At 39.4% G+C, this 24,585-nt stretch overlaps 1 protein-coding gene across 1 annotated transcript in view; it reads left to right on the forward strand.

The window, feature by feature from the left end:
* Positions 1-24,585, forward strand: part of tln1 (talin 1) — a 198,656-nt gene that overhangs the window by 48,334 nt on the left and 125,737 nt on the right. Inside the window, 8 exon segments of the mRNA XM_034193096.1 lie at positions 5,515-5,677; positions 9,011-9,108; positions 11,530-11,659; positions 13,875-14,027; positions 15,079-15,221; positions 17,685-17,812; positions 17,898-17,958; positions 23,541-23,645. Of these exon segments, the coding sequence (XP_034048987.1) occupies positions 5,548-5,677; positions 9,011-9,108; positions 11,530-11,659; positions 13,875-14,027; positions 15,079-15,221; positions 17,685-17,812; positions 17,898-17,958; positions 23,541-23,645 (948 nt within the window). The 5' untranslated portion in view covers positions 5,515-5,547.

Consider the following 24,585-nt stretch of genomic DNA (forward strand, 5'->3'; position numbering starts at 1 on the left):
GCTGTTGGCAGATGTTTATCGGAATCGGACCAGGACTGAAAAAAATGTGGTTTGGCCCATCTCTATTGTGGACTACCCAGGGTTTGCCTTTGGTGCTCGCACCTTCAGATGGAACATTTTAACAGTTTTGGAGCTGTACCAGTTTTAAATTTGTAAACTGTGAATCCGGTGTCGCAGACCAAACTGTCCTCCCCTAAAAATTGGTCCACCCTGCCTCCACTGCACATGCGTCATTTATGACCACAGCAGCCCCTGTGAGACGGAGTCTCTTCACCCAAAGCAATCAAATGGAATAATGTGATTATTAACATCAGATGACAAGGCAAAACCTCTTAAATCATTCTAAAGTCAGTTTTAAGCAGAAACGAGGTGATATTTGGTGATGCTTTGAAATGACGGATGCGCAGTGAACGCAACAGCTAGCACTCTGTGTGGCTGCGGCGTTCTGATCGCTTCCTCTGTCTTTATGATGAAATAATGCTGAATTTATGTGGAATGATTGTTGTACAAAACCGTCAGATATCTGTCACTGAGATAGATGATGACTAGAGTGCATTTTTAAGCAGAAAAGAGGTGATAATCGGTGAACTGCAACTGATGACGCATGCACAGTGAAGGCAGGGTGGACCGATTTTTAGGGGGGACCGTTTGGTCGGCGACACCGGAAACTGCTGTCATAACATAGCTGAAAGCAAATAATGAAATTGAGTTCTTGGTGTGGACTGTCATCTTTAATTTTGAGCTAATTACATTCCCATCTGATAAACACTGAGATGCGTTTATGGTAGTTTTGGTGTGCGATGCCCATTGTTCAGTATTAAAAATTAAGTAATCATTCTGGGTTGTTTTGTGAGGTATCAGACTGTAGATATTTGTTACACAGTATGCAGCAGGTCTTAAATGCTACTTATATATATATATGCTGCTATATTCGCTTCCTATCATCATTTCCAGCAAACAAAAAGCCCACAGAAATCTAAACTCTAACTGCTGTCCTGTTAAGAGTATTGTGGCATTTTTGTGCATTCTTCCTCATTTCGCACTCAGTCGGGTAATTACTGCTGCGACTGCACTTCCTCCTTTCTGTCAGGGCGGAAAACATTTGCACTACAATTTCTGAAGTTCATCCATTGTGTTTATGCAGTGGTTTTCTCAGACTGAGTAGCTTCATCCTCCAGGCATCATAAGCTTTGAAGATCTTTGATGTTTTCTGAAGAACAGACTTTTTGTAGCACAGGAACTTGAAGACACAAATCAGCCTTAGATTTGTCACGTCCCATCTTTCCTGGAGCTAAAGGAGCTGTGTCCTCGCCGTCTCTGCAGACAGGATATGCAGCTCCCAGCTGAATCACGCTGGGAGTGTACAGATGGCTGAAATGCCCTTTTATGGCATCAACAGGCATTTTAAAGCAGGACGTGACGTCATCACATCTTAGTGGGATCGCTAAAGACGTTTCTTGTGAGTGTAGATAAAGAAATGTGTGGAATTGAAACTGATGACAGTAGACTGTCCCTTCCCACAAACATTAAAATAGCTCAGTGAATTTAAATATGTCTCTGACAGGCCTGGCGTTCATACCCAGCACACACACTCTGTGTCAGCATGTGGCGGTCGGTGCTGTGCAGATAGAAGCCAAAGTCAAACACGTTACATCACAGCTCAGCTGTGAAAATCTGACTTTACTGGATCTGCTCTCTTTGTGGGTATAAAGATGGCAAAATGTTTTGGTGCATTCTTTTATTTATTTAGGAGCAGAATTATTTTTGTACAGAAACTGCAGTATTGTGAGGCGGACAGTATTAAACTGTCATGCTGAATAATAATATTCAGCATGACAGTTGAATATGTAGCATTTGTTTTATACAGAATTCATCATCTGCTCTACATCAGGGTGCATCAGATGACACTTTTTTTAGACCATTTGCTACAACATTTCAATGTTTTAAAGGTCGTTAAATGCTTTCACCATTTTTTTTGTGACAAACTAAACTGCTGTAAGTTGTTTAACAATACATTCCTGAAAATGGTGGTTTGTCTGTGTCAGATCGTGTTTTTTATTTTTAATTTTTTTTTTTAACTTGATGGTACTCCAAGTATTTACAAATGCTTATTTGGACGGTCACCGTGAACCAGCGGTTAGTTTTTGACTGTGGTGCAGAAGGTCATTGGTTTGAATACCAGTTGGGCTGATGACTGCAAAATTCTCTCTCTGAAGTGCCTTCAGAGAGATTTCTTAGTTTATTATTATTATTATTTTTTTTTTTTTTTTTTTTTTATAAATTTACAAAAAAAAACTTTCATGTTGTAATTATGGGGTGTTGTGAGGGGAAAGATGAATTGCACTGTATATTTCTTTTCATTATAAGCTCAACTTGCATATAAATCCAAAAATTTTAAATTGAATTGTGTGTTTTGCAATGCTATGACTGACCGTTTTGCAGCAAAAAACTTTGTCATAAATGATCACTGCAGTCAACTGACACGATGAATTGGTGGCTTAAGATGGGGTCATTCATTCATTCATTTTCTTTACCTGCTTTTTCCACTCAGGGGTCATTGGGGGGGTGCGGGAGCCCATCCCAGCATTAAGGCAGGGACTAAACAGAAATTAAACACAGCACAACAGTCAAGGTGCATCATCTTAATGCAGGTGGTTCAGCCGCAGTGACAAGTAGGCTACTGAATCCCAGGAGATTTGCTGTCAAATCAAAACCTGACTGAAAGTGGACATTGCCATGTTCTAATTTGTAATATATTGTTTGATTGGTAAGCAGTCTTTGGAAAATTGATGGATTAGGTTGTCAACTTTTTTTTTTTTTTTTTTATTGTTTAACTGGTCCTTGGTGTGGAAAACTCTGAGAAACCCTGCCATACTGTGAATTGAATTGCCACATTTCTAATAATAAGACAAAATTTCATACTTGATTAATCACCTTGGGCAAATTATTCTCTGTATTTAACTCATCCTAATCCCAGACATTTTTAGAAATGATCTGATCACACTGGGAGCATTGGGCAGCTGAGAAAGATAACCAGCTGAGTGACACAACTACCGATCTTCTAAGTCCACTCTAAGTTCCACTGGTCCGTATTTGACAACACGCCATCTCTGCCCTGCTACATGTTTTATGTGGAGCCATAAAAAGACGATGTGATGGTGACACAGAACCACGTGAGGCCGTGGGTGTCGGGATGTCTGTGTTTTGACACTGGATACTTTCCTGCGTTGCTTTCCTCGAGCTGTCGCTGTGCTGCTGCTGTCTGCAGGAACCACTGACCAGCTGTAGACGACCGTTCACTCCGCCTGCACTCTCACAACACCTCCATAATACATTCTTTTCTGTCTTTCCAATTGCTTGAGTTTTTGTTATTGTTTAATTGTAACACTTTCTATAGAGTTTACAGTCAACGTTTGTAGGCAGTGTGTCACTATTTTCTGATATGATTAGTATTTTGTGTTTTTTGTTTTTCAAATGTGCTACAATCTTGGTTTTCTGTGATTTCCTGTTTAACGTTTCACTGTGCAGTAAAAAGTGTCAAAGTTGTCACTCAACTCAGCAGTGACATTCGTATCTGTGTCCTTGACTTTTCATGTCACAGAACATCTGGGAGGAGCTTATGGAGTCATGACGTTATTGGTCAGAGGTGTTTAACAATGCAGATACTTTTGCAGGGGAATGAGGGTCCAAATCTTCAGGTTCCTGCTGCTTCCTGTCTCAGTGTATGGTTGAGAGACTTGGATTTTGTTTGTCAAAAGAATGGTTACTCTGGGAGATTGAAATAAAGTGTCCCATTTGTAATGTGAGGAAACGTTGCTACCACGTGTTGACCATGTGGCACACTTTTCTGATTGTGATCCAAAATTCAGATGCTTCAGTGCTGATGACCCCAGCAATTGGAAAAAGTCAAGGGGATGCCCATGTATCACCTGGCTGACAGCTAGAGGGCAGCTTTTGGTGGGTAGGGATAGACCAGTGTTCTGTTTGGGTGGTTGCCATTGATGACCTGAGGAAGATCTGCAGGGGGGCTGATAGTGACATGTGGCATCAGAACACACTAGGGATGCACCAATCCACATTTTTTTCACTTCCAATCTGATCCCGGTACCTGAATTTGGATATCTACCGATACCAATACCATTCCAATACCAGAGCTCTGTTTGTTTTAATGTTATCATCATTGTTTTTATATTATTGATTTTATATGACTTTACATGGTGATCTCCGTCTAGAGAAATTACAAATGTAGTTTTTGTGGCATAAACTGAATTCTCACAAAATGAGTGTTCCACCTCAAGTTTCAGACGTAGTAAAATCTCTTCATCAGAAAACTGAATTGTTGTCCTGCTTCTCGCGCGCACACACACACACACACATAACAACATTACACAATTATACCACTGTTCACAGAATTGTGTAGAAAGCCACCTCATTATTGTTTAAAAAGACACATTATTTTGAAGTATAAATTGTGATCCTTGGTGTATCCTGTTTGTATATTTTAGTAATCTTTATTATCATTTCTGATTCCTCTGCAATAGATCACTGTTTCTTCCATGCAGTAGTTTTATGATATCATGATACTCATTTTAAAAAGCAATATTATTCCCCACAATATGATTATCACGCCCGATGTTTCGTTCCACCCAAAGTATCATCAGTCTAATTTTTGTTGTTTGGTAATTTAGTTAAACTTGAACTGATGGCAGATATGTGCCCATTGGCTAAAGTTTTGGCAACCTCCCCCACCGTCATGGTTTTTGTGTTAAGGTTGGAGGAAATACCTATAGAACTAATACTAATCCAGTATTTCTGTTACCAAAAAAAGCTATAAGTATGATCAGTAATAAACCATATCATGAGCCAACGAATCCATTATTTGCCTGTTTACAAATTTTAAAATTCTGGGACTTGGTGGATTACATCACAATGCAAATTATGTATAAAGTTAAAAATAAACTTTTGCCTCAACATGTCCAGGATCTTTTTAAAATGAGGGACTCCAGTTATAATTTGAGAGGAATATTATTTTTTTGAGAAATTAAGGATCCGAGCTACTGTAAAAAATCGTGTTTCTGTTAAAGGTGTTAATATTTGGAATAATTGTTCTGAAAATATTAAATTAATTGGTACCTTAGTTGGCTTTAAAAGGCTTTACAAAAATAATATATCCATTATAGATTGAATAATTAGGTTAACCGATTTTGTTATCGTGCTTGGGATTGTTCACTATTGTTTGTTTGGTTGTGTTTTGAAATTTTAGTGCATTGATTTGTTATACTGTTCGTGCACATTTCGGCCACATGGGTTCACTGTTACATTGTTCTTTTTATTTTTGTTCTTTGTAATTGTTCCTTTGCGTGCCGAATAAATAAATTCATTCATTCAAATTCATTCATTCATGCTTCTTTTTTTTATTACGCAGCTGTTGGTGCTGTGAGCATGTACAGTTATTGTTTGTTTGTTTTTTTTTCTCTTCCTGACTACCCTCTCTCCTGTTGATTGTCCATCCAGGTGTAACTTAGTTGGAGGTACAGAGCAGCAATCATGGTGGCCTTGTCATTAAAAATTAGTGTGGGCAATGTTGTGAAGACCATGCAGTTTGAGCCATCCACCATGGTGTACGACGCCTGCCGCATCATCAGGGAAAGAGTTCCTGAAGCACAGCTCGGACAACGTGAGTTCTTTCCCAGATTGAAACACCTTTTTGCACTTTAAATTTGTCATCTTCTGCAGCTGTGACATTATTTAGTTTTGCGTTATTTATCCATCCATCCATTCATCCATTTTCTATTCCTGCTTACTCCAGTTAAGGGTCACAGGGGTACTGATGCCTGTCCCAGCAGTCATAAGGCATGAGGCGGGGTGCACCCTGGACAGGACGCCAGTCTGTCACAAGGCTGCATTATTTATTTTTTTGGGCAGCACGGTGACTTAGTGGTTAGCACTGTTGCCTCACAGCAAGAAGGTCATGGATTCGATTCCTTTCTGTATGGAGTTTGCGTGTTCTTCCTGTATTTGCGTGGGTTGCTCCGGCTTCCTCCCACATCCAAAGACATGCAGGTTAGGTAGATTGGAATCTTTAAATTGTCCATAGGTGTGCGTGTAGGTGTGAAGGTGTTTGTTTGTCTGTATGTGGCCCTGCGACAGACTGGTGTCCTGTCCAGGGTGGACCCCACCTCGCATTCTGTGACTGCTGGGATAGGCTCCAGCCCCCCACAAGCCTTAATTGGACTAAGCGGTTGAAGATGTGTGTGTGTGTGTCTGTATTTATATTTTGTGATACAGATTGATGAGTGAGAAATGCTTAGACAATGTATGAGGCATACATTTAGGGCTCATTGTACACATACAGTAGACGTCATACAAAACAGGAGTGTTGTGAAAGTGTAGTGACACGGACCCACAACAGGGGGCGCAAATGAACGGCCAATAGATGAGACAAAAGGTAACAATTTAATGTTGTGAAATGTGCACAACGAACATACAGACAATCTCAGAATATAATTACAGTCAATCCACAAAGGTGACGTGTGGGCAGGCTCGAGGATAGAAGACGTCTGTCCTGAGAAGAGCCGGAACCACACGATTTCCGCCGCCACAGAACCTGGTGAATACTGGAGCCGCCAAGTCCCGACTGTCGGATCTGGTACTGCTGGCGAGAACAAAGACAGTCAAGTGTGGGTGTGTGTACACCCAGTAACAACAGCGGTGGGAATGCCACCTCCACCTCTCACTCAATAACTGCAGAGTACTGTAGATTCCTCAGGGGAAAAGAGTGCCTTCAACGCTCTCTCAGCTTTCACCGACGGAGGTACCAGTACTCCTGCAAACACTCACAATATACAAATATTGCAATCACAAATGGCTGAGGATATTACCTCCAATGAAGTATGATATCTCAGCAACGAGGTGGAGATGACGTCTGGTCTTTATGGAGTGAGAGGACGTTGAGTAGATGGGTGACAGGTGTCAAGAGGTAATGAGTGACAGCTGTCACCTCCGGCTGTGTCCATGGCGGCAGCGCCCTCTCCTGAAGCCCGCACTTCAGGCAGGGCGCCCTCTGGTGGTGGGCCAGCAGTACCTCCTCTTCTGGCGGCCCACACACAACACAGGAGATTTTTTTTAGGGGCATTCTGAGGCTTCTTGAATGACAGGAACAACAGAGCATGGGAGCTGTGTGAAATAGGACATGTTTACGCATTCTTACTGTCATTTTGGAAAAAAAATCTGGTTTATTATGAATGGGTTTGCCATTTCCTGGCATCATTGTATTTATGGATGAATCAATCGTTGGGGGATGGCTGTGTGCTAAGAGTAGTGCTTTAAAAAATCGGCAAAGAGGCGCACAGCCAAAACAAGGAGGGCAAGGCGCTGCTATTTCCCGGTTTAGAAAAACCTCTGCAAAATATACTTTGTGCTTAACATGCTGTATGAGAAATAAAAAATAAAAAAAAAACACCGGGTCACAAAAGTCAACATTTAAGAAATGTAAAGAAACAAAACTAAAAAGCAACTGCTATTCTATATAGAAATTCATCAGGTAAAAGAATGAGTAAAATTCCATTTGAAGTAATCCAGAAGCAACAACATACATTTTAATCAACCTGACGCGACCATGGAGTGGAATATGAGAAGAATCGCAATAAATGTGATGAATTTTGTGCTTACTGCTTTTGCTATGTTACAGTCATTCCATGTCATGGCAAAAGAATTAAAAATTAAGAGATTTCTTTCAAATCTTGGGGTCAGTGGATGTGCTGGCACATTTAAGTGTACTTTTCATCATGCTTTATTAATAGATCAGGGATGTAATATCACAGAGACTTTATTCGAGCACGCCCTGAAAGTACAAATTGTCATCTGCATAATCCTCCATCCTCCAGATGATCTTTGACTCACAGGCAATCCTAGAGGGCTGAGAATGTCACATTGTCAGTCTCCTCTCTGTCCTTGTGAGTGGCTCCACTCAGCTGCAACATCTTGTTATTGGAAAATGCACACGCAAATGCACCAGTAAAGGCTCCTAAACTGTCAAAGAATGGTTCTGTCAACCTGAAAACACTTTTGAAATTTATATTTAATCTTTGAAACAAAGAAAATCATTATGGGGGAAAAAGGTGGAGGGATTATTTTCTTCAGGAACTGTGCAGCAAATGTTTTATTTTTTTCAAAACTGCAGTGGCGATCAGTTTTCATCACAAAACCATTTTATTAATCCATAAAGGAATTACAGGAGAAGAACAGCAGACAGCTAAGTGATATTATTTGACAAATACACTGTTTTGGCATATTCCAGATCTGTACCATTTTTGGTTTCCAGCGTTTGGCACTGCTGCAGTGCACGGCACGTGTTATATTTTACCTTTATTATTTAATATACAATGTTTTAAAATCTTTTTCATATATTATAATAGTTTTATGACCTTAAGACTTTGTTAAATCCATTTCTAAAACCACATGAATAAAACTGTATATTTACTAAGAATTTGAAGAATTTTGAAAAACGCTTTTCATATTTGCAGCTCTAGAGCTAAATTATATCTTCGACACAGTGTTTGAGGCACTAGAAAGTGCCCTTATACCCCAGAGGGTTAAAACTAGAAGAGGCCTCTGCTGCACAGCAACATTAGCTGGTCTCCATGCAGCATTCTTGCATAAACTGTTTCAGCCCAAATTCTGCTTCATGTCCAAACATGCGTTTGTACACTTTGAAAGACTGAGTAAGAGGTCAACACAACCAACACACAAGTTTTTTTTTCCTCTTTAAACAAAGTGTTGCATGAAGATAATAATGTAATAAGTTTGCATAACTGTTGAAATGGGTTTACAGCCATCCACAGACACATTTACCTAGTCAGCACGGAGCTACGACATATTTAACCAATCACCTGCTCTGCACCAAGTACGCGAGGCAGCAGTATGTTGATGCTGGACGTCCATTTGTACATTCGTGTTTAGAGTCACACATGCTCACAGAGTGACGCAGTCATTCTGCTTCCTGTTGCAGCCACCGACTACGGCCTGTTTCTGTCTGATGAAGACCCAAAGAAAGGCATCTGGCTGGAGGCAGGAAAGGCCCTGGACTACTACATGTTGAGGAATGGAGTGAGTAACGCACAGCCACATACACACAGGAAACCACAAGATGGTAGAAAATGTTTCAGTAGCACCACCAGCAGGCTCTTCATGGTTCAGGGTTTTTGTTTTTTGAAGAGAACATTCTGCACTGTCCATTTCTGCAGGAGCAACAGAAATGTGATATTGTAACCTACATTCCTGTAGAGGGCATGAAAGTGAACTGCATTACATAAAAATGAAAGAAACCCCCGAAACCAATTTTTTAGAAAACAATTTTGTAGGGGGCAACATGGTGGCTTTGTGGTTTGTACTGTTGCCTCACAGTGAGAAGGTCCCAGGTGATGGGGGAAAAGAAACACCTGCCTTTAATAAGCTCTGGGCATTATGTGCATTGAAAGAATTGCATTTAGTTGAGGCCGTCTTTTTTTTTTCTAAGTCTCCATGGCCACGCAATGACATTTAAGTGCCCATGACCCTTTTAAAGTTCTCCATTGCAACTTAATGCAATTTGCCGCAGGAACAGTGACTTTTTGTGGATTAATGTGTCTCTCAACAAGCTCCACTTCTTTATACATTAATCAACCTCCAAACCAACGTTACCAAGTGCGTACAGTTTCCCTCCATGAATTGCAGGTCATTTGAGTGTGTTTTTCTGACTCCGTGTTGTGAAGTTGGTCATATTCACAGGTGCACTGCAAAAACTTAAAATATGACGGGATGGTAAGGAGTGAAAATGTAAAAGTGAAAAATCACAGCCCTAGTGGTCTCTGTTATATAGCAGGTGCAGTGTCAGGCTACGGAGACGTTTCGCAGCCACACAGAGGGCTCTGATCTAAAGCAGTTTGGTTCCTCACACCCAGGGATATGTGTGAAACATAACACCATGTTACATCATAGGCAGCAAGTAGCATATTGTTAATAATCGCCAGCCTTGAATTATTAACATTTTGTCCGATGTGAGCGAAAATCTGTGATACAAAATCCAGTGTATAAGGTGTTTATTACATGGAAAGCCATACAAAAACACTGGGACTTTTGCTTTTGTCCAATGAGTGAGAGTATCCAGTTTATATGATGACTGTTTATGCAGGCTTTACTGTACATGGAAGACTACAGTGTGTTGTTGTGAAAATTACTTTCTAAGAAACTATGCCTGTAAGAAAAGTATTTTAACAGGTGTTTTGACTGAAAAAGGTGGCGCTGCAGTGAAATATTTATTGGTCTCAAAATAAATGGATATTTGGCATTATTTTTTGTTATTTCAACAGTGATATTTTTCCTTAGTGTATAAATTTCAAAAAAACAAAATTGGTCCAACGTGTGTTCTGTATTATCACGCTGTTGACCGTATTGTGATACACTATTACACCAGTAATGACTGTCAATTCAATTCAATTTATAACGCGCCAGTTCACGACAGCGCCGCCTCAAGGAGCCTCACACAAAACAGTTCAAACAACAACGTAAAATAAAATTAAAAGATCAAGAAGCACAATAAAAAGTTCAGAAAAGCACAATAAAAAAGTAAAACCTTAAGAGTAAAAAAAAAAGATGCTAGTACAACATTCTAACCATAGGACTGTGTAAAAAGATATGTCAAATGGCAAAATTCAAGAGAGAAGTCATCAGGGCATCTGCAGCAGTAATATGTGTAATTACTGTGGAACATCGCGGCCGCCAAAAACAACACAAGCCTCGCTTGTGGTGCAGATCCTGGATTAAGAAAAGACACAAGTATGGGGCCTACAATTGCCTTCTTAAAGAAATACAGTCCTCAGACAAACCAAGTTATAAGAACCTTCTGAGGATGGATGAGGCAGCTTTCGAGGAACTCCTTCAGAAGGTGGAGCCACTGATACAAAAGCAAGACACACACTTGATTATGGTGTTGTATAGGCATGGATGTTTCTCATATTCCTCAGTTAAATTTTGTATCTCTTCAAATCCCCACACTCTTTTCTTCTTGGAGGCTGCCATTTTGTCCAACTAGTAATTCACATGATCACCAGCTCTTCTCTGATTGGCTGTTTGTTGGCAAACTTCACCAAACATGTTTTCAAGAATGAACATGTCCAAACCTTTGCAAACTAGTTTGGTGGTGTTTGGCAATACGTCCACACTACCAAACTCGGGCAAACATTTCATGGCAAACACCACCAAATATGAAGTTTGTTGGAGGTGTTTGCAAACAAATGTTTGCTAATGTAGACTAGGCTTAAGCAGCTCTTCTGATGTTCACAGGATTGTATAGCAGCACACGGTAAACCATGGATATTTATCAACACCTTGAGTTCTGAACAAACTCATTTCACATAAAAATCGTAACCAGTCATGATTGTTCTGTATCAGATGACAGTATCAGGATTGTATAATGGGTCTTTACATTTTTATATGAGAACAGCTTGTGGAAATGTTGGTGAGGTAAAAAATGTCTGCTCTGCCCTTCAGGACACTTTGGAGTACAAAAAGAAGCAGCGACCTCTGAAGATCCGCATGTTGGACGGCACAGTAAAGACTGTCATGGTAGATGACTCTAAGATTGTCAGCGACATGCTCATGACCATCTGTGCTCGAATAGGTTGGTTCAGGATGCACATACCCACGCAGTTGTAAAACTTTTAGATTCATAACATGCCTTTTTTGTACTCACACTCACACATAGCAACAAACAATCCAAATACTAGACAACTAGATCTCTTATCATGTTTACGTGAAGTCATCCAAATAAAATTGCTTGAGGTAACATGTAATTAGATGAGAATGGCCACATCCAATCACTTTTCATTTTGAAAAAAAAAGGTTTGGCGTAAACTTTATATTATCCATAAGATAGGAAAATATTAGAAGCTGTTGGTAGTAAGTATATTTGGTTTATTTAGTGCCTTTCAAGAAAAGAAGGTGCAAAGTGCCTCACAAATTACAAGAAAATCTAGAGAAGTTAATACAGCAGTAAAAACACAATAGAAATAAAAGCAAACCTGTACAAATGGTCTTGAGCTTCTTTTTTAAAAGTTTCATCAGTGTCCACAGATCTCAAATCCAGTGAGGGTGCATTCCATACTCAGGGAGCCATAATCTCAAAAGCACCTGTAGGTGGACAAGCTAGTACTTTCTGAGTGCCGGTGTTGTAGACCGAATGGTCCGCCCCTAAAAATCAGTCTGCCTTTTGCATCTGTGCATTTCATTTCGGACCACAGCAGCACGTCTGAGACGGAGTCGCTTCACCCAAAGTGATCAAATGGATTAATGGGATTATTAACTATCAGATGATAACCTCATAAATTATTCTGAAGTCAGTTTTAAGCAGAAATGAGGCCATTTTAAGCAGAAACTCTGCGAAATTCCATGACGCTTTGAAATGACAACACACAGTGAACGCATCAGCTAGCAGCTCCTTTAGCTGCTGCGCTCTGATCGCTTCTGCCGCCTTTTATTATGAAATAATGCTGAATTTATATGGAAATGATTGTTGTACAAAAGCTCCAGATATCTGTCGCTGAAATAGATGATGACTGGAGTGCAGTTTTAAGCAGAAACGAGGTTTTAATCCGTGAACCACGGCTAATGACACATGCGCAGATGCAAAAAGCGGACCAGTTTTTTGGGGGACCAATTTTTAGGGGGGAACGTTCGGTCGGTGACACCGGTCCCATGCACAGATAAATGACAGTGGTGTCAGGGAGGGCATGTGGTGGAAATCTTGCCAAACCAAATGTGGAGATCACAAATCGAATTTTCATCCAAGATTGCTTGAGGTCCAGGTTAACCGCCACCACTGGTCCAGCAGAAGGAGAGGTGGAGAGTGTGTCCCAACGCAGCAGAACAGGTAGAACATTAGAGGTATGTAGTTGTGAGTTGGAACATTGGATATTGGAAGTAGGACTGGGAAAGGGAGAGGAGAAAGGCAGACATACTGTGTGCAAAAGAGCACGCAAAGAGCATCGGAGGCTTTTGAACTGATCTTATGAAATATTGTAATATTTTAAGATGCACATTTTCCTTTCTTTATTTAAAGCTGTAGGCTGTAATGATCAAAATTAAAATAAAATGTTTCTAATATTGTTTATATGTAACAAACCCATAATATATAAAAGTTTTACTTTCTGAAATACCTGACAAAAATAATAATTCAAATTTTTTAGATGCTCCTGTAAGAGTGGAGGAAGGTGCACACAGGTGGACTATGTCCAGAGATCAACCTGAAAGAAACTGGAAACTGAAGGTGGCAGGGAAGAGCATAACTAGATGATAGTTTGTAATTTGGAGGTGAGGAAGAGGAAAAACAAGCAAGTAGGAGTACAGTTAGATTATGGTGAAGAGAGAGACGGCAAAGGCAGTGAAAAGGAGCACACTGAGCTGTACATGACGTTGAACGTTGGGGGGAGGTTACTGATTTGCCAGACAGAATTCAAAATTTGTTTTGCAACTTCTGTATGATGGAATGCAACAGAATTTTGTACAGTAGTAACTAAGGAATGCTAGTAGTATCTTGAGAATTTCATTACATAATATAAGTTAATAAAAGTCCATGTTTTTTATATATATATATCTTTTCATTTTTGTTACCGTTTGAACGGGCAACTATCAGTCTTGCACTTAGCTTCAGGTATGCTACGTGTTGGTGATGGGTAAAGAAATCAAGCTCTTGTTGACATTTCTTGCCTCATTACTCACTATTGATCAAAACCACTCTGTGATTGACTGTTTTTGTGTCAGTGACGGCTGCTGTTATTGTGAGTAACTTGTCTATATACTGTTCTGTGCCTGTCAACTCAAAATTGTTTTTGTGTCAGGAATTACAAATTATGATGAGTACTCCCTTGTGCGAGACATCTGTGAGGAGAAGAAAGAGGAGATAACAGGCACCCTCAAAAAAGACAAGACCCTGCTGAGAGATGACAAGAAGATGGAGAAGCTAAAGCATAAGCTCCACACAGATGACGAATGTATGGCTAAAACAAAATTCATACAAATACATCTTTATGGCAAGCTAATATGTTGCACATAGGTCATCGTAATCTTACAAACAGTAAATGTGAGGATTGTATTTGTGTTGCAATTAGAGATATGTGGTATAAACAGTATATAAAATGCACAGTATAAATTTGCCTTGTTTTATTGATTATAACTTTTCCATGCGAACTGGTAGAGCAAATATCGAAGTAATGTTTCCAGTTGTCTGGAAACGTCATCAGAGTAGTGCATGATGCTTTCACACTTAACCTTTGTTCTGTGAGACCTCCACCACAGGAGCAAATTTCATTAATTTCTTTTGACTTCTCCCCTTTTTGCTCGTGGTCACCACATTAGATTGATTTGACAAGAACTAAAGTGTGACTGGAGAGAGGAACCGTCTTCATCTAATACAAAGCTGTGAATCAGAGAAATACTTTATTTTGTGATTGTTTCGTGGTGGTTATGTTTTAAAGCACAAATAAACATGACCACTAGTCCTGCTAGTAATGCATCTAAAAATACATGAGTGGCTCTCATGCAGTTGTAATAAAGATCAACTTTATTTATCCCAAAGGAAATTATTTTGCTACCTAACAATGGTTAGTTAAATACACAACAGTTTAACTAACAATGGTTAGTTAAATACACAACAGTTTAACTAACAATGGTTAGTTAAATACACAATTATAGAAAGTGTCAGTATTAAAGACAAATCAGTCGGTCTTTTTTTGCAATAAGTACTATAAATTTCTGGTCTTCACAGTTTCAGAAGCATTTGTATTTAAATTTTAAGAAAGTAATATATTGTGGGGTGTCTGTATATATGTGTGTATGTGTGTGTGTATATATGTATGTATGTATATATATATATATATATATATATATATATATATATATATATATATATATTAGGCCATACTTCTTAGCCTTAATAGCAATGAATGTACTACAGTGAAACCATATTTTTATCTTTATTTTAATCTGCATATGTTCGATAAATGTATGCCGTTTATTTGAATGAAATTGTCTTTTGTGCTTTAGTGAATTGGTTGGACCACGGCAGAACGTTGAGAGAGCAGGGTGTAGAAGAATCAGAGATGTTGCTACTGAGGAGAAAGTTCTTCTACTCAGACCAGAATGTAGACTCCAGAGACCCTGTTCAGCTTAACCTGCTCTATGTACAGGTACAGAAATCACTAATTGTGCTTATTTCTCTTATTTATCTGTCTGTGTCTGTATGTGTTTGTGAGACGTATTGTTTTTGTGCAAATATTTACTCATTTTCCTGTTGACAAAACAAATATTATGTACCAAGCACTTGTACCAAAGTAGCATTTTCCACTGAGGGATATTGTGCTCTCCGAGCATTCTTGCTCTTACTAGTTTTAGAAGGTCCTCACCCCATCTTTGCTTGTGAACGGCCAAGACGTTTGGGGATGCTTCTTTTATACCCAGTCATGAGTGTCCTCAGTTCCCACACACTTATTGAGTGTTGTTAGAAGGAAAGGTGATGTAACACAGTGGTAAACATACCACTGTCTCAGCTTTTTTGAAATGTTTTGCAGGCATCCATTTCAAAATGAGCAGATATTTGCACAAACACAATAAAGTTTATCAGTTTGAACATTAAATATCTTGTCTTTGTGGTATATTCAATTGAATATAGGTTGAAGAGTATTTGCAAATCATTGTTTTCTGTTTTTATTTACATTTCACACAACGTCCCAACTTCATTGGAATTGGGGTTGTAATTATAAAAAAGGGCAGTCATCCAAAAGTTTTGAAATTTTTAATTGAAAAATACTATGAAACTTTCTATTTGTGCCAACAACACTGTCCTTCTGGTGCCCACAGTTTATGATTTACTGGCATTTTTTCTTGTTGGCCATTTCTTTCAAAATATCATGAATTTATATCCAGGTTAGGCTCCACGTTAACTGTCAGTTTGCGTCAGGGCTGAGAGCAGTGGTGCTGCACTTTGCCGTATCTGCAACACTGCCTTGGATCCTGGATGGCAAACACCTAGGCAGACCACCTGCCTAGGTGTTGTGTCCAAATGAAAGAGGAATGTTAGATGTCCTGCTTGTTGATCTCACAGTGGCAGGATGCAAAAGCACTCCACGTCGCAGTGTTCACTTTGTCGAGGTTGTGAAATAGAAAATATGCAGAACAAATGGCAGACTTTACACCCACGAATATGTGTAACAATCACTGACATCACAGTATTGCTACTGTCAGTGCTACTCAAACTGTAGGATGTCTGGAAAACAAACTGATTTTGTTGATCCAGAAGATTTTAAATTGATGAACGTGAAAGCAATCCCTCAACCCCCTCAGATTTTGAATTCCAGTGGATTGATAGTTTTAGGAAGTAAGAATATCATACCCGTAAAGATCGCAGTGTTAAGTGTTACGATAAATACTTACTGAGTATATAACACGTCTTTATTTTTTTTTTAGTATTCCTGGTACAATGGTTTTCAGTTCTCTTTTATGTGATGTGTTTAGTGGCATTTGGATGGGAAAATCGTCGGCATGTTAACCAGCAACCCTGTTTTTTACAGCAATATAAATTAATCAAATGTGTAGTCTTTAAAAAAATCAGATGTATGAAATAACATTGTACAAAATAAACATCCATTCGTACATCACACAGTGTTCAGCAGCAAAATTTAGGGTCTGCGCCTTTCTCTGCCCCTGACCAAGGCACCTTCTCTACATCTGGAGTTGGTTCCCTGGCGCCGGACTGTGGCTTCCCACTGTTCCTAGTGGTTGGATTGTGTCTAACTGTAATTAGGATGGGTTAAATGCAGAGATCAAGATTCATTGTATGTATATATGTGCAATGACAATAATGGCTGTATTCTTTTCCATTGTAATTCTACAAACTGACCGTTGATATGTTTAACTTAATAATGTATTCCAGTTAGTCTTTGTATTGTTCACCTATCCTCACAAAATGTTTGCTCATTGTCTTTGAAACTATTTATCCGGCTGCTGTCTGCTTTCCCTGAAAGTGCTTCACGTGTTAACAGAAAAGCATTTATAAAGTCCATATGTGATGACGGGTAAATTTGTTCAACCTCATGTTTCAGGATAAAATTTGACTATCTGATATTCCATTCCTCTGGAGGTCGAAGTGACAGTACAGGTGATGAAAATATACAGTAGTAGTCGTTCCCAGTGGAATGGGGAAGGGTGTCCAAACCTTTGGTAGTGTATGTGGTCGATGAATACTACCATTTAGCACTACAATACCCTACTGACAGTTATTACGTCTACTCTGTGCACCACTTGATATTTTATTACTTCATTTAAAATAAATAAATTCACATGCTTTTTTATTTAGCTGCTTCCTTTTTTAGTGCACATGTATTACTTTTGGGTTCATACTGTACATAAGTGTTAACTAATGGCCTAAAACCCTTAATCAATATGACAAGTGCGTCAATAATGTAAAACACTTTGCATCTGTTGGAATCGGTGCTTCGTTTATAGCTGTGGTGGAATCACTGCCTTGATAATGCCACTGCAGACTTTACCAAACTGTACATGTAGCTTTTAATCTGGAAAAGCAATTCCCAGCTGTTGTTCAGATTGGTTTTGTGTTATTGTCTCTGCATTTATATGTTTTTGTGTCTTTACAGGCCCGTGATGACATTCTGAACGGGTCTCACCCAGTCTCCTTTGATAAAGCTTGTGAGTTTGCAGGGTATCAGTGCCAGATCCAGTTTGGAGACCACAACGAGTCCAAACACAAGTCTGGATTTTTGGAGTAAGCAGTGACTTTCAGTTAAGAACGTTGTGTGTTTGAGATCCTCCAACGCTGTCGTTTAACTCGTCCTTAACTCTTTTCTCAGTCTTAAAGAGTTCCTTCCCAAAGAGTACATCAAGCACAAAGGTGAAAAAAAGATCTTTCAGGTAAGAAATGTTCTGTGTGTAGGTGTGAGTGCAGTGTCAGTTTATCATTTACTGTTTTACTGTGTCCATTAATCATCTGCCTCTTGAATTGGTGGGTGGAATGAGAGTATTTGAAAGGTATGTAGTATTATTGTCGTTGTAAACCATGGCTCAGTTGGTAATACAGGTTACTCATTAAAAGAAGGGTTTGTACCTGGTGAGTGTCCGTGTCCCTGAGCCCCAAACTTGCTTAAATGTGGGGACATCAACCCCACACAAAAGTGAGAAAGTGTGTGTGTGTGTGTGTGTGTGTGTGTGTGTGTGTGTGTGTGTGTGTGTGTGTGTGTGTGTGTGTGTGTGTGTGTGTGTGTGTGTGTGTGTGTGTGTGTGTGTGTGTGTAATATGTTTTGTCATAGCTTGGCAGTAATTGAGTTGTTTCATGCCACTGAGCTGGGAGAAGATTTGGTGTTGCAATATCAGGGAAATTGCTGTGTTCAAGTGGTCCCAAATTATATTTAATTTGCAATGAAAATCTAAACAAAAGGATCAAAATTGGCAACAAAATATTTAACACTGTTTCAACTCGATAACATCATGATGTAAAATTGTCAAAAATTCCAGTCATGGCTTCTTCTAAAGCATGGTTAAGCATGGCCTTAATTGCAAAACCACATTTGTACAAACAAATTTTTTAAACCAAGAAACAAATATGCATGAAAGCAAATTATAAATCATTTTACACCTTAAATGAGTGATAAAGGTACATGTACAAAGCTGTCTTGAATCTCACAAGCAGTTTGCTATTAAACTTGTTAGTCACATTGTTAAGACCAGTGTCGCTGACCAAAGCCCCCCCCCCCCCCCCCCAAAAAAAAAAAAAATTGGTCTGCCCTGTCTTCACTGTGCATGCGTCATCAGTTGCGGTTCACAGATTATCACCTCGTTTCTGCTTCAAACTGCACTTCAGTCATCATCTATCTCAGCGACAGATATCTGAAGCTTTTGTACAATTATCTCAAAGTCTCAACACTGCATTTAATCTATTGTTAGACTCGATTGGCTTTGCTCAAAATGTAAATGAGTCCACCCACCACTTTAATCATAACTTAGATCTTGTTCTGACTTATGGTATGGAAATTGAAGACTTAACAGTATTCCCTGAAAACCCCCTTCTGTCTGATCATTTCTTAATAACATTTACATTTACTCTGATGGACTACCCAGCAGTGGGGAATAAGATTCATTACACTAGAAGTCTTTCAGAAAGCGCTGTAACTAGGTTTAAGAATATGATTCCTTCTTTATGTTCTCCAATGCCATATACCAACACAGGGCAGAGTAGCTACCTAAACTCTGTGAGTGAGATAGATTATCTCATCAATAGTTTTACATCCTCATTGAGGACAACTTTGGATGCTGTAGTGCCTCTGAAAAAGAGAGCCTTAAATCAGAAATGCCTGACTCCGTGGTATAAGTTACAAACTCGCAGCTTAAAGCAGATAACCCGTAAGTTGGAGAGGAAATGGCGTCTCACTAATTTAGAAGATCTTCACTTAGCCTGGAAAAAGAGTCTGTTGCTCTATAAAAAAGCCCTCCGTAAAGCTAGGACATCTTACTACTCATCACTTATTGAAGAAAATAAGAACGACCCCAGGTTTCTTTTCAGCACTGTAGCCAGGCTGACAAAGAGTCAGGGCTCTATTGAGCTGAGTATTCCTTTAACTTTAACTAGTAATGACTTCATGACTTTCTCTGCTAATAAAATTTTAACTATTAGAGAAAAAATTACTCATAACCATCCCAAAGACGTATCGTTATCTTTGGCTGCTTTCAGTGATGCCGGTATTTGGTTAGACTCTTTCTCTCCGATTGTTCTGTCTGAGTTATTTTCATTAGTTACTTCCTCCAAACCATCAACATGTCTATTAGACCCCATTCCTACCAGGCTGCTCAAGGAAGCCCTACCATTAATTAATGCTTCGATCTTAAATATGATCAATCTATCTTTATTAGTTGGCTATGTACCACAGGCTTTCAAGGTGGCAGTAATTAAACCATTACTTAAAAAGCCATCACTTGACCCAGCTATCTTAGCTAATTATAGGCCAATCTCCAACCTTCCTTTTCTCTCAAAAATTCTTGAAAGGGTAGTTGTAAAACAGCTAACTGATCATCTGCAGAGGAATGGTCTATTTGAAGAGTTTCAGTCAGGTTTTAGAATTCATCATAGTACAGAAACAGCATTAGTGAAGGTTGCAAATGATCTTCTTATGGCCTCGGACAGTGGACTCATCTCTGTGCTTGTTCTGTTAGACCTCAGTGCTGCTTTTGATACTGTTGACCATAAAATTTTATTACAGAGATTAGAGCATGCCATAGGTATTAAAGGCATTGCGCTGCGGTGGTTTGAATCATATTTATCTAATAGATTACAATTTGTTAGGCAGTATTATTAGACAGCATTGCTTAAATTTTCATTGTTACGCAGATGATACCCAGCTTTATCTATCCATGAAGCCAGAGGACACACACCAATTAGCTAAACTGCAGGATTGTCTTACAGACATAAAGACATGGATGACCTCTAATTTCCTGCTTTTAAACTCAGATAAAACTGAAGTTATTCTACTTGGCCCCACAAATCTTAGAAACATGGTGTCTATTCAGATCCTTACTCTGGATGGCATTACCCTGACCTCTAGTAATACTGTGAGAAATCTTGGAGTCATTTTTGATCAGGATATGTCCTTCAATGCGCATATTAAGCAAATATGTAGGACTGCTTTTTTGCATTTGCGCAGTATCTCTCAAATTAGAAAGGTCTTGTCTCAGAGTGATGCTGAAAAACTAATTCATGCATTTATTTCCTCTAGGCTGGACTATTGTAATTCATTATTATCAGGTTGTCCTAAAAGTTCCCTGAAAAGCCTTCAGTTAATTCAAAATGCTGCAGCTAGAGTACTGACAGGGACTAGAAGGAGAGAGCATATTTCACCCATATTGGCCTCTCTTCATTGGCTTCCTGTTAATTCTAGAATAGAATTTAAAATTCTTCTTCTTACTTATAAGGTTTTGAATAATCAGGTCCCATTTTATCTTAGGGACCTCATAGTACCATATCACCCCAATAGAGCGCTTCGCTCTCAGACTGCAGGCTTACTTGTAGTTCCTAGGGTTTTTAAGAGTAGAATGGGAGGCAGAGCCTTCAGCTTTCAGGCTCCTCTCCTGTGGAACCAGCTCCCAATTCGGATCAGGGAGACAGACACCCTCTCTACTTTTAAGATTAGGCTTAAAACCTTCCTTTTTGCTAAAGCTTATAGTTAGGGCTGGATCAGGTGACCCTGAACCATCCCTTAGTTATGCTGCTATAGACTTAGACTGCTGGGGGGTTCCCATGATGCACTGAGTGTTTCTTTCTCTTTTTGCTCTGTATGCACCACTCTGCATTTAATCATTATTGATTGATCTCTGCTCCCCTCCACAGCATGTCTTTTTCCTGGTTTTCTCCCTCAGCCCCAACCAGTCCCAGCAGAGGACTGCCCCTCCCTGAGCCTGGTTCTGCTGGAGGTTTCTTCCTGTTAAAAGGGAGTTTTTCCTTCCCACTGTCGCCAAGTGCTTGCTCACAGGGGGTCGTTTTGATCGTTGGGGTTTTTCCGTAATTATTGTATGGCTTTGGTTTACAATATAAAGCACCTTGGGGCAACTGTTTGTTGTGATTTGCGCTATATAAATAAAATTGATTAGATTTGATTATTTGCTGCGTTCACTGCACCTCCGTCATTTCAAAGCGTCACTGAGTTTCGCCTCGTTTCTGCTTAAAACTGACTTTAGAATGATTTAAGAGGTTTTACCTTGTCATCTGATGATTAATAATCACATTGTTCCCTTTGGTCGCTTTGGGTGTAGAGACTTGGTCTCAGACATGCTGCTGTGGTCCCAAATGACGTATGCTCAGTGATGCCTGGGAGGACCAGTTTTTAGGGGGGACCATTTGGTTGGTGACACCAGGTCATTTACATGTTTGTGCTGTAGTTGGTTGGCTGAGGTCATCTTTGTGAGTTGGAAGGTTGTCTTTATGTTCCAACCTATCTGCAGTGGTTGTATGTATTCTCACCACTAACAGCTGGGCTATCTTTTTACTTGTACCACACCTGCTGAACCCTCTGAGAAACCCCCAGATTAATGCTGCCTTCAAATGTTAGTGGTAAAAAAAGAAAAAATATCATACCGATCCTTATAGCAGAAATGTTGTCATCTTCACAGTTAGGTGGCAGCGTCAGGCGGCAGCATCAGGCAGGCATTTTTCAGTGTTAACTACCGTATTTTCCAGAGTATAAGTTGCAGTTTTGTATCCCCGCTAGCCAAAGGCCAGAAGAGGGATTTTGTTGTGGTGAGGTCGGTCAGTCGGCCCCTCCTTCCCCGGCCCATTTTACCAGAGTTATGGCCCTTGATTAACAAATCTACACTCTGTCAGTTTCATGAGTGGGTGCCTGCATTTTGCAATCAACTCCTCTCACACTTTTAGGAGGAATTTCATGAAACGTGTCACAAGTCCTTGTTATAGATACTGGTAATACGCATATTATCGTATTGTTCAATTTAAGGCGCAATCAACAGGTTCACTTTGAAAAGTAATATATGTATTATTCTATCCTGTAATTCATTAGGACAAAATGTTTTTCTTTATTTGTGTTTTTTTTATTTTTTTATAAAATTAGCTAATTTTACAGTTTAAGCTAGAAGTGCAAATAACCTAGCTGTTGTGTGTTGACAAAACAAATGTTATTTACCAAGCACTTGCACCAAAGCAGCATTTTCCACTGAGGGATATTGTGCTCATCGAGCATTCTTGCTCTTACTAGTTTTAGAAGATCCTCGCCCCATCTTTTCTTGTGAATGGTCAAGACGTTTGGGGATTACCCAGTCATGAGTGTCCTCAGTTCCATTTCATCCATTTCAAAATGAGCAAGTATTGGCACAAAAACAATAAAGTTTATCAGTTTGAACATTAAATATCTTGTCTTTGTGGTGTATTCAAATGAATATAGGTTGAAGAGGATTTGCAAATCATTGTATTCTGTTTTTATTTACATTTTACACAACGTCCCAATTTCATTTGTGGTGGGCTTGTAGATACAACAGGATGCAACCATTTATTAAAACCATGAACTATGACCTGTGGATCATCTGTAATTATGCTATTGAAAAGCATGTGATTTGGACTCGTAGAAATGCCATTAGATACCAGTTCACAAAGAGGTTTCCAAAAAACTATTCATTATTATTATTTGTTTTTCCTCAAATTTTGTTTTGTTTTGAAAATACTCCAATTTTTTTTTATTTATATTGCGCCAAATCACAGTAATGGGTAAAATATTGCCAACCGCCCTGAGCAAGCACACAAGCGATGGTGGTGAGGAAAAACTCACTCTGGAGTTTTTGAGGAAGAAACCTCAAGCAGACCAGAGGGGTGACTGACTGCTTGGGCCAGTCTAACAATAACAACGTAATACGTAATCATTTGATATATTTGTATTCCCTCAATAGCACAACTGGGGACTTTTTATAATTAAAGTCTGTTTTAATCTAAAATCTCTCTGCAGGCTCACAAAAACTGCCAGAACCTGACAGAGATTGAGGCCAAAGTCAGCTATGTGAAGCTTGCCAGATCTTTGAAAACCTACGGAGTGTCATTCTTTCTGGTGAAGGTGAGAGGAATGATATTAGTGTGCATTTTTTATGGTGGATCAACTAACAATGGCTTCATGCTTGGAGTTAGAGAACACTGCTTGTGCTGCTACTGAACAGGTATTGGAATTGATTTGGTTTCAGTCCATTCTTATCTGGTTTCATCTTACATTTTTCATCATCTTTTCTAGCTATTACAATGATTAACTTTTTTTTTAGTTGTCAGATTGCAAAAATGGGTAAGAGAGAAACTTGCCTGAATTAATTTGTACTTTCCCTATCCAAAAATTAAATATACAAGGTCTATTAGACAATAAACCGACCCTTTTATTTTTTTTTTTAACTATATGGATTTGAATGAGTGCGATTCCACCAATCATGCTTGAACCCTCGTGCGCATGCGTGAGTTTTTTCACGCATGTCGGTGACGTCATTTCCCTGTGGGCAGGCCTTGAGTGAGATGTGGTCCCGCCCTCTCGGCTGAATTCCTTTGTTTCACACGCTGCTCGAGACGGCGCGCGTTGCTTTATCAAAGGTTTTTCTGGACTTGTGAGGAATATCCGAGTGGATACTATTCGAGAAATTAAGCTGGTTTTTGGTGAAAAGTTTAACGGCTGATGAGAGATTATGGGGTGTTTCTGTCGGTGTAAGGACTTCCCACAGAGCGGTACGTCCTGCAGCGCTTCCAGGCGCCGTCGTCGGCCTGTTTCGACCTGAAAACATCCTAATTTAAGGCTTAATTCACCCAGGACGTCGTGACAGAACAGAGAAGATTCAGAAGAGGCCGGCATGAGGACTTTATGCGGACATTCCACTGTTTAAGGACATTTTTAATGAAAGACGTGCGCGCAAATTCGCCGAGTCGTTTCCATGACGACTCGGCAAATCTGTGTGCGCCGCAAAAGGAAAAACACCTCCATGTTGAAAACCATTTGTAAAATTCAGGCGGCTTTTGATGGC

The sequence above is a fragment of the Thalassophryne amazonica genome, chromosome 17, assembly GCF_902500255.1.
Source record: "Thalassophryne amazonica chromosome 17, fThaAma1.1, whole genome shotgun sequence".
Taxonomy (NCBI): Eukaryota; Metazoa; Chordata; class Actinopteri; order Batrachoidiformes; family Batrachoididae; genus Thalassophryne; species Thalassophryne amazonica.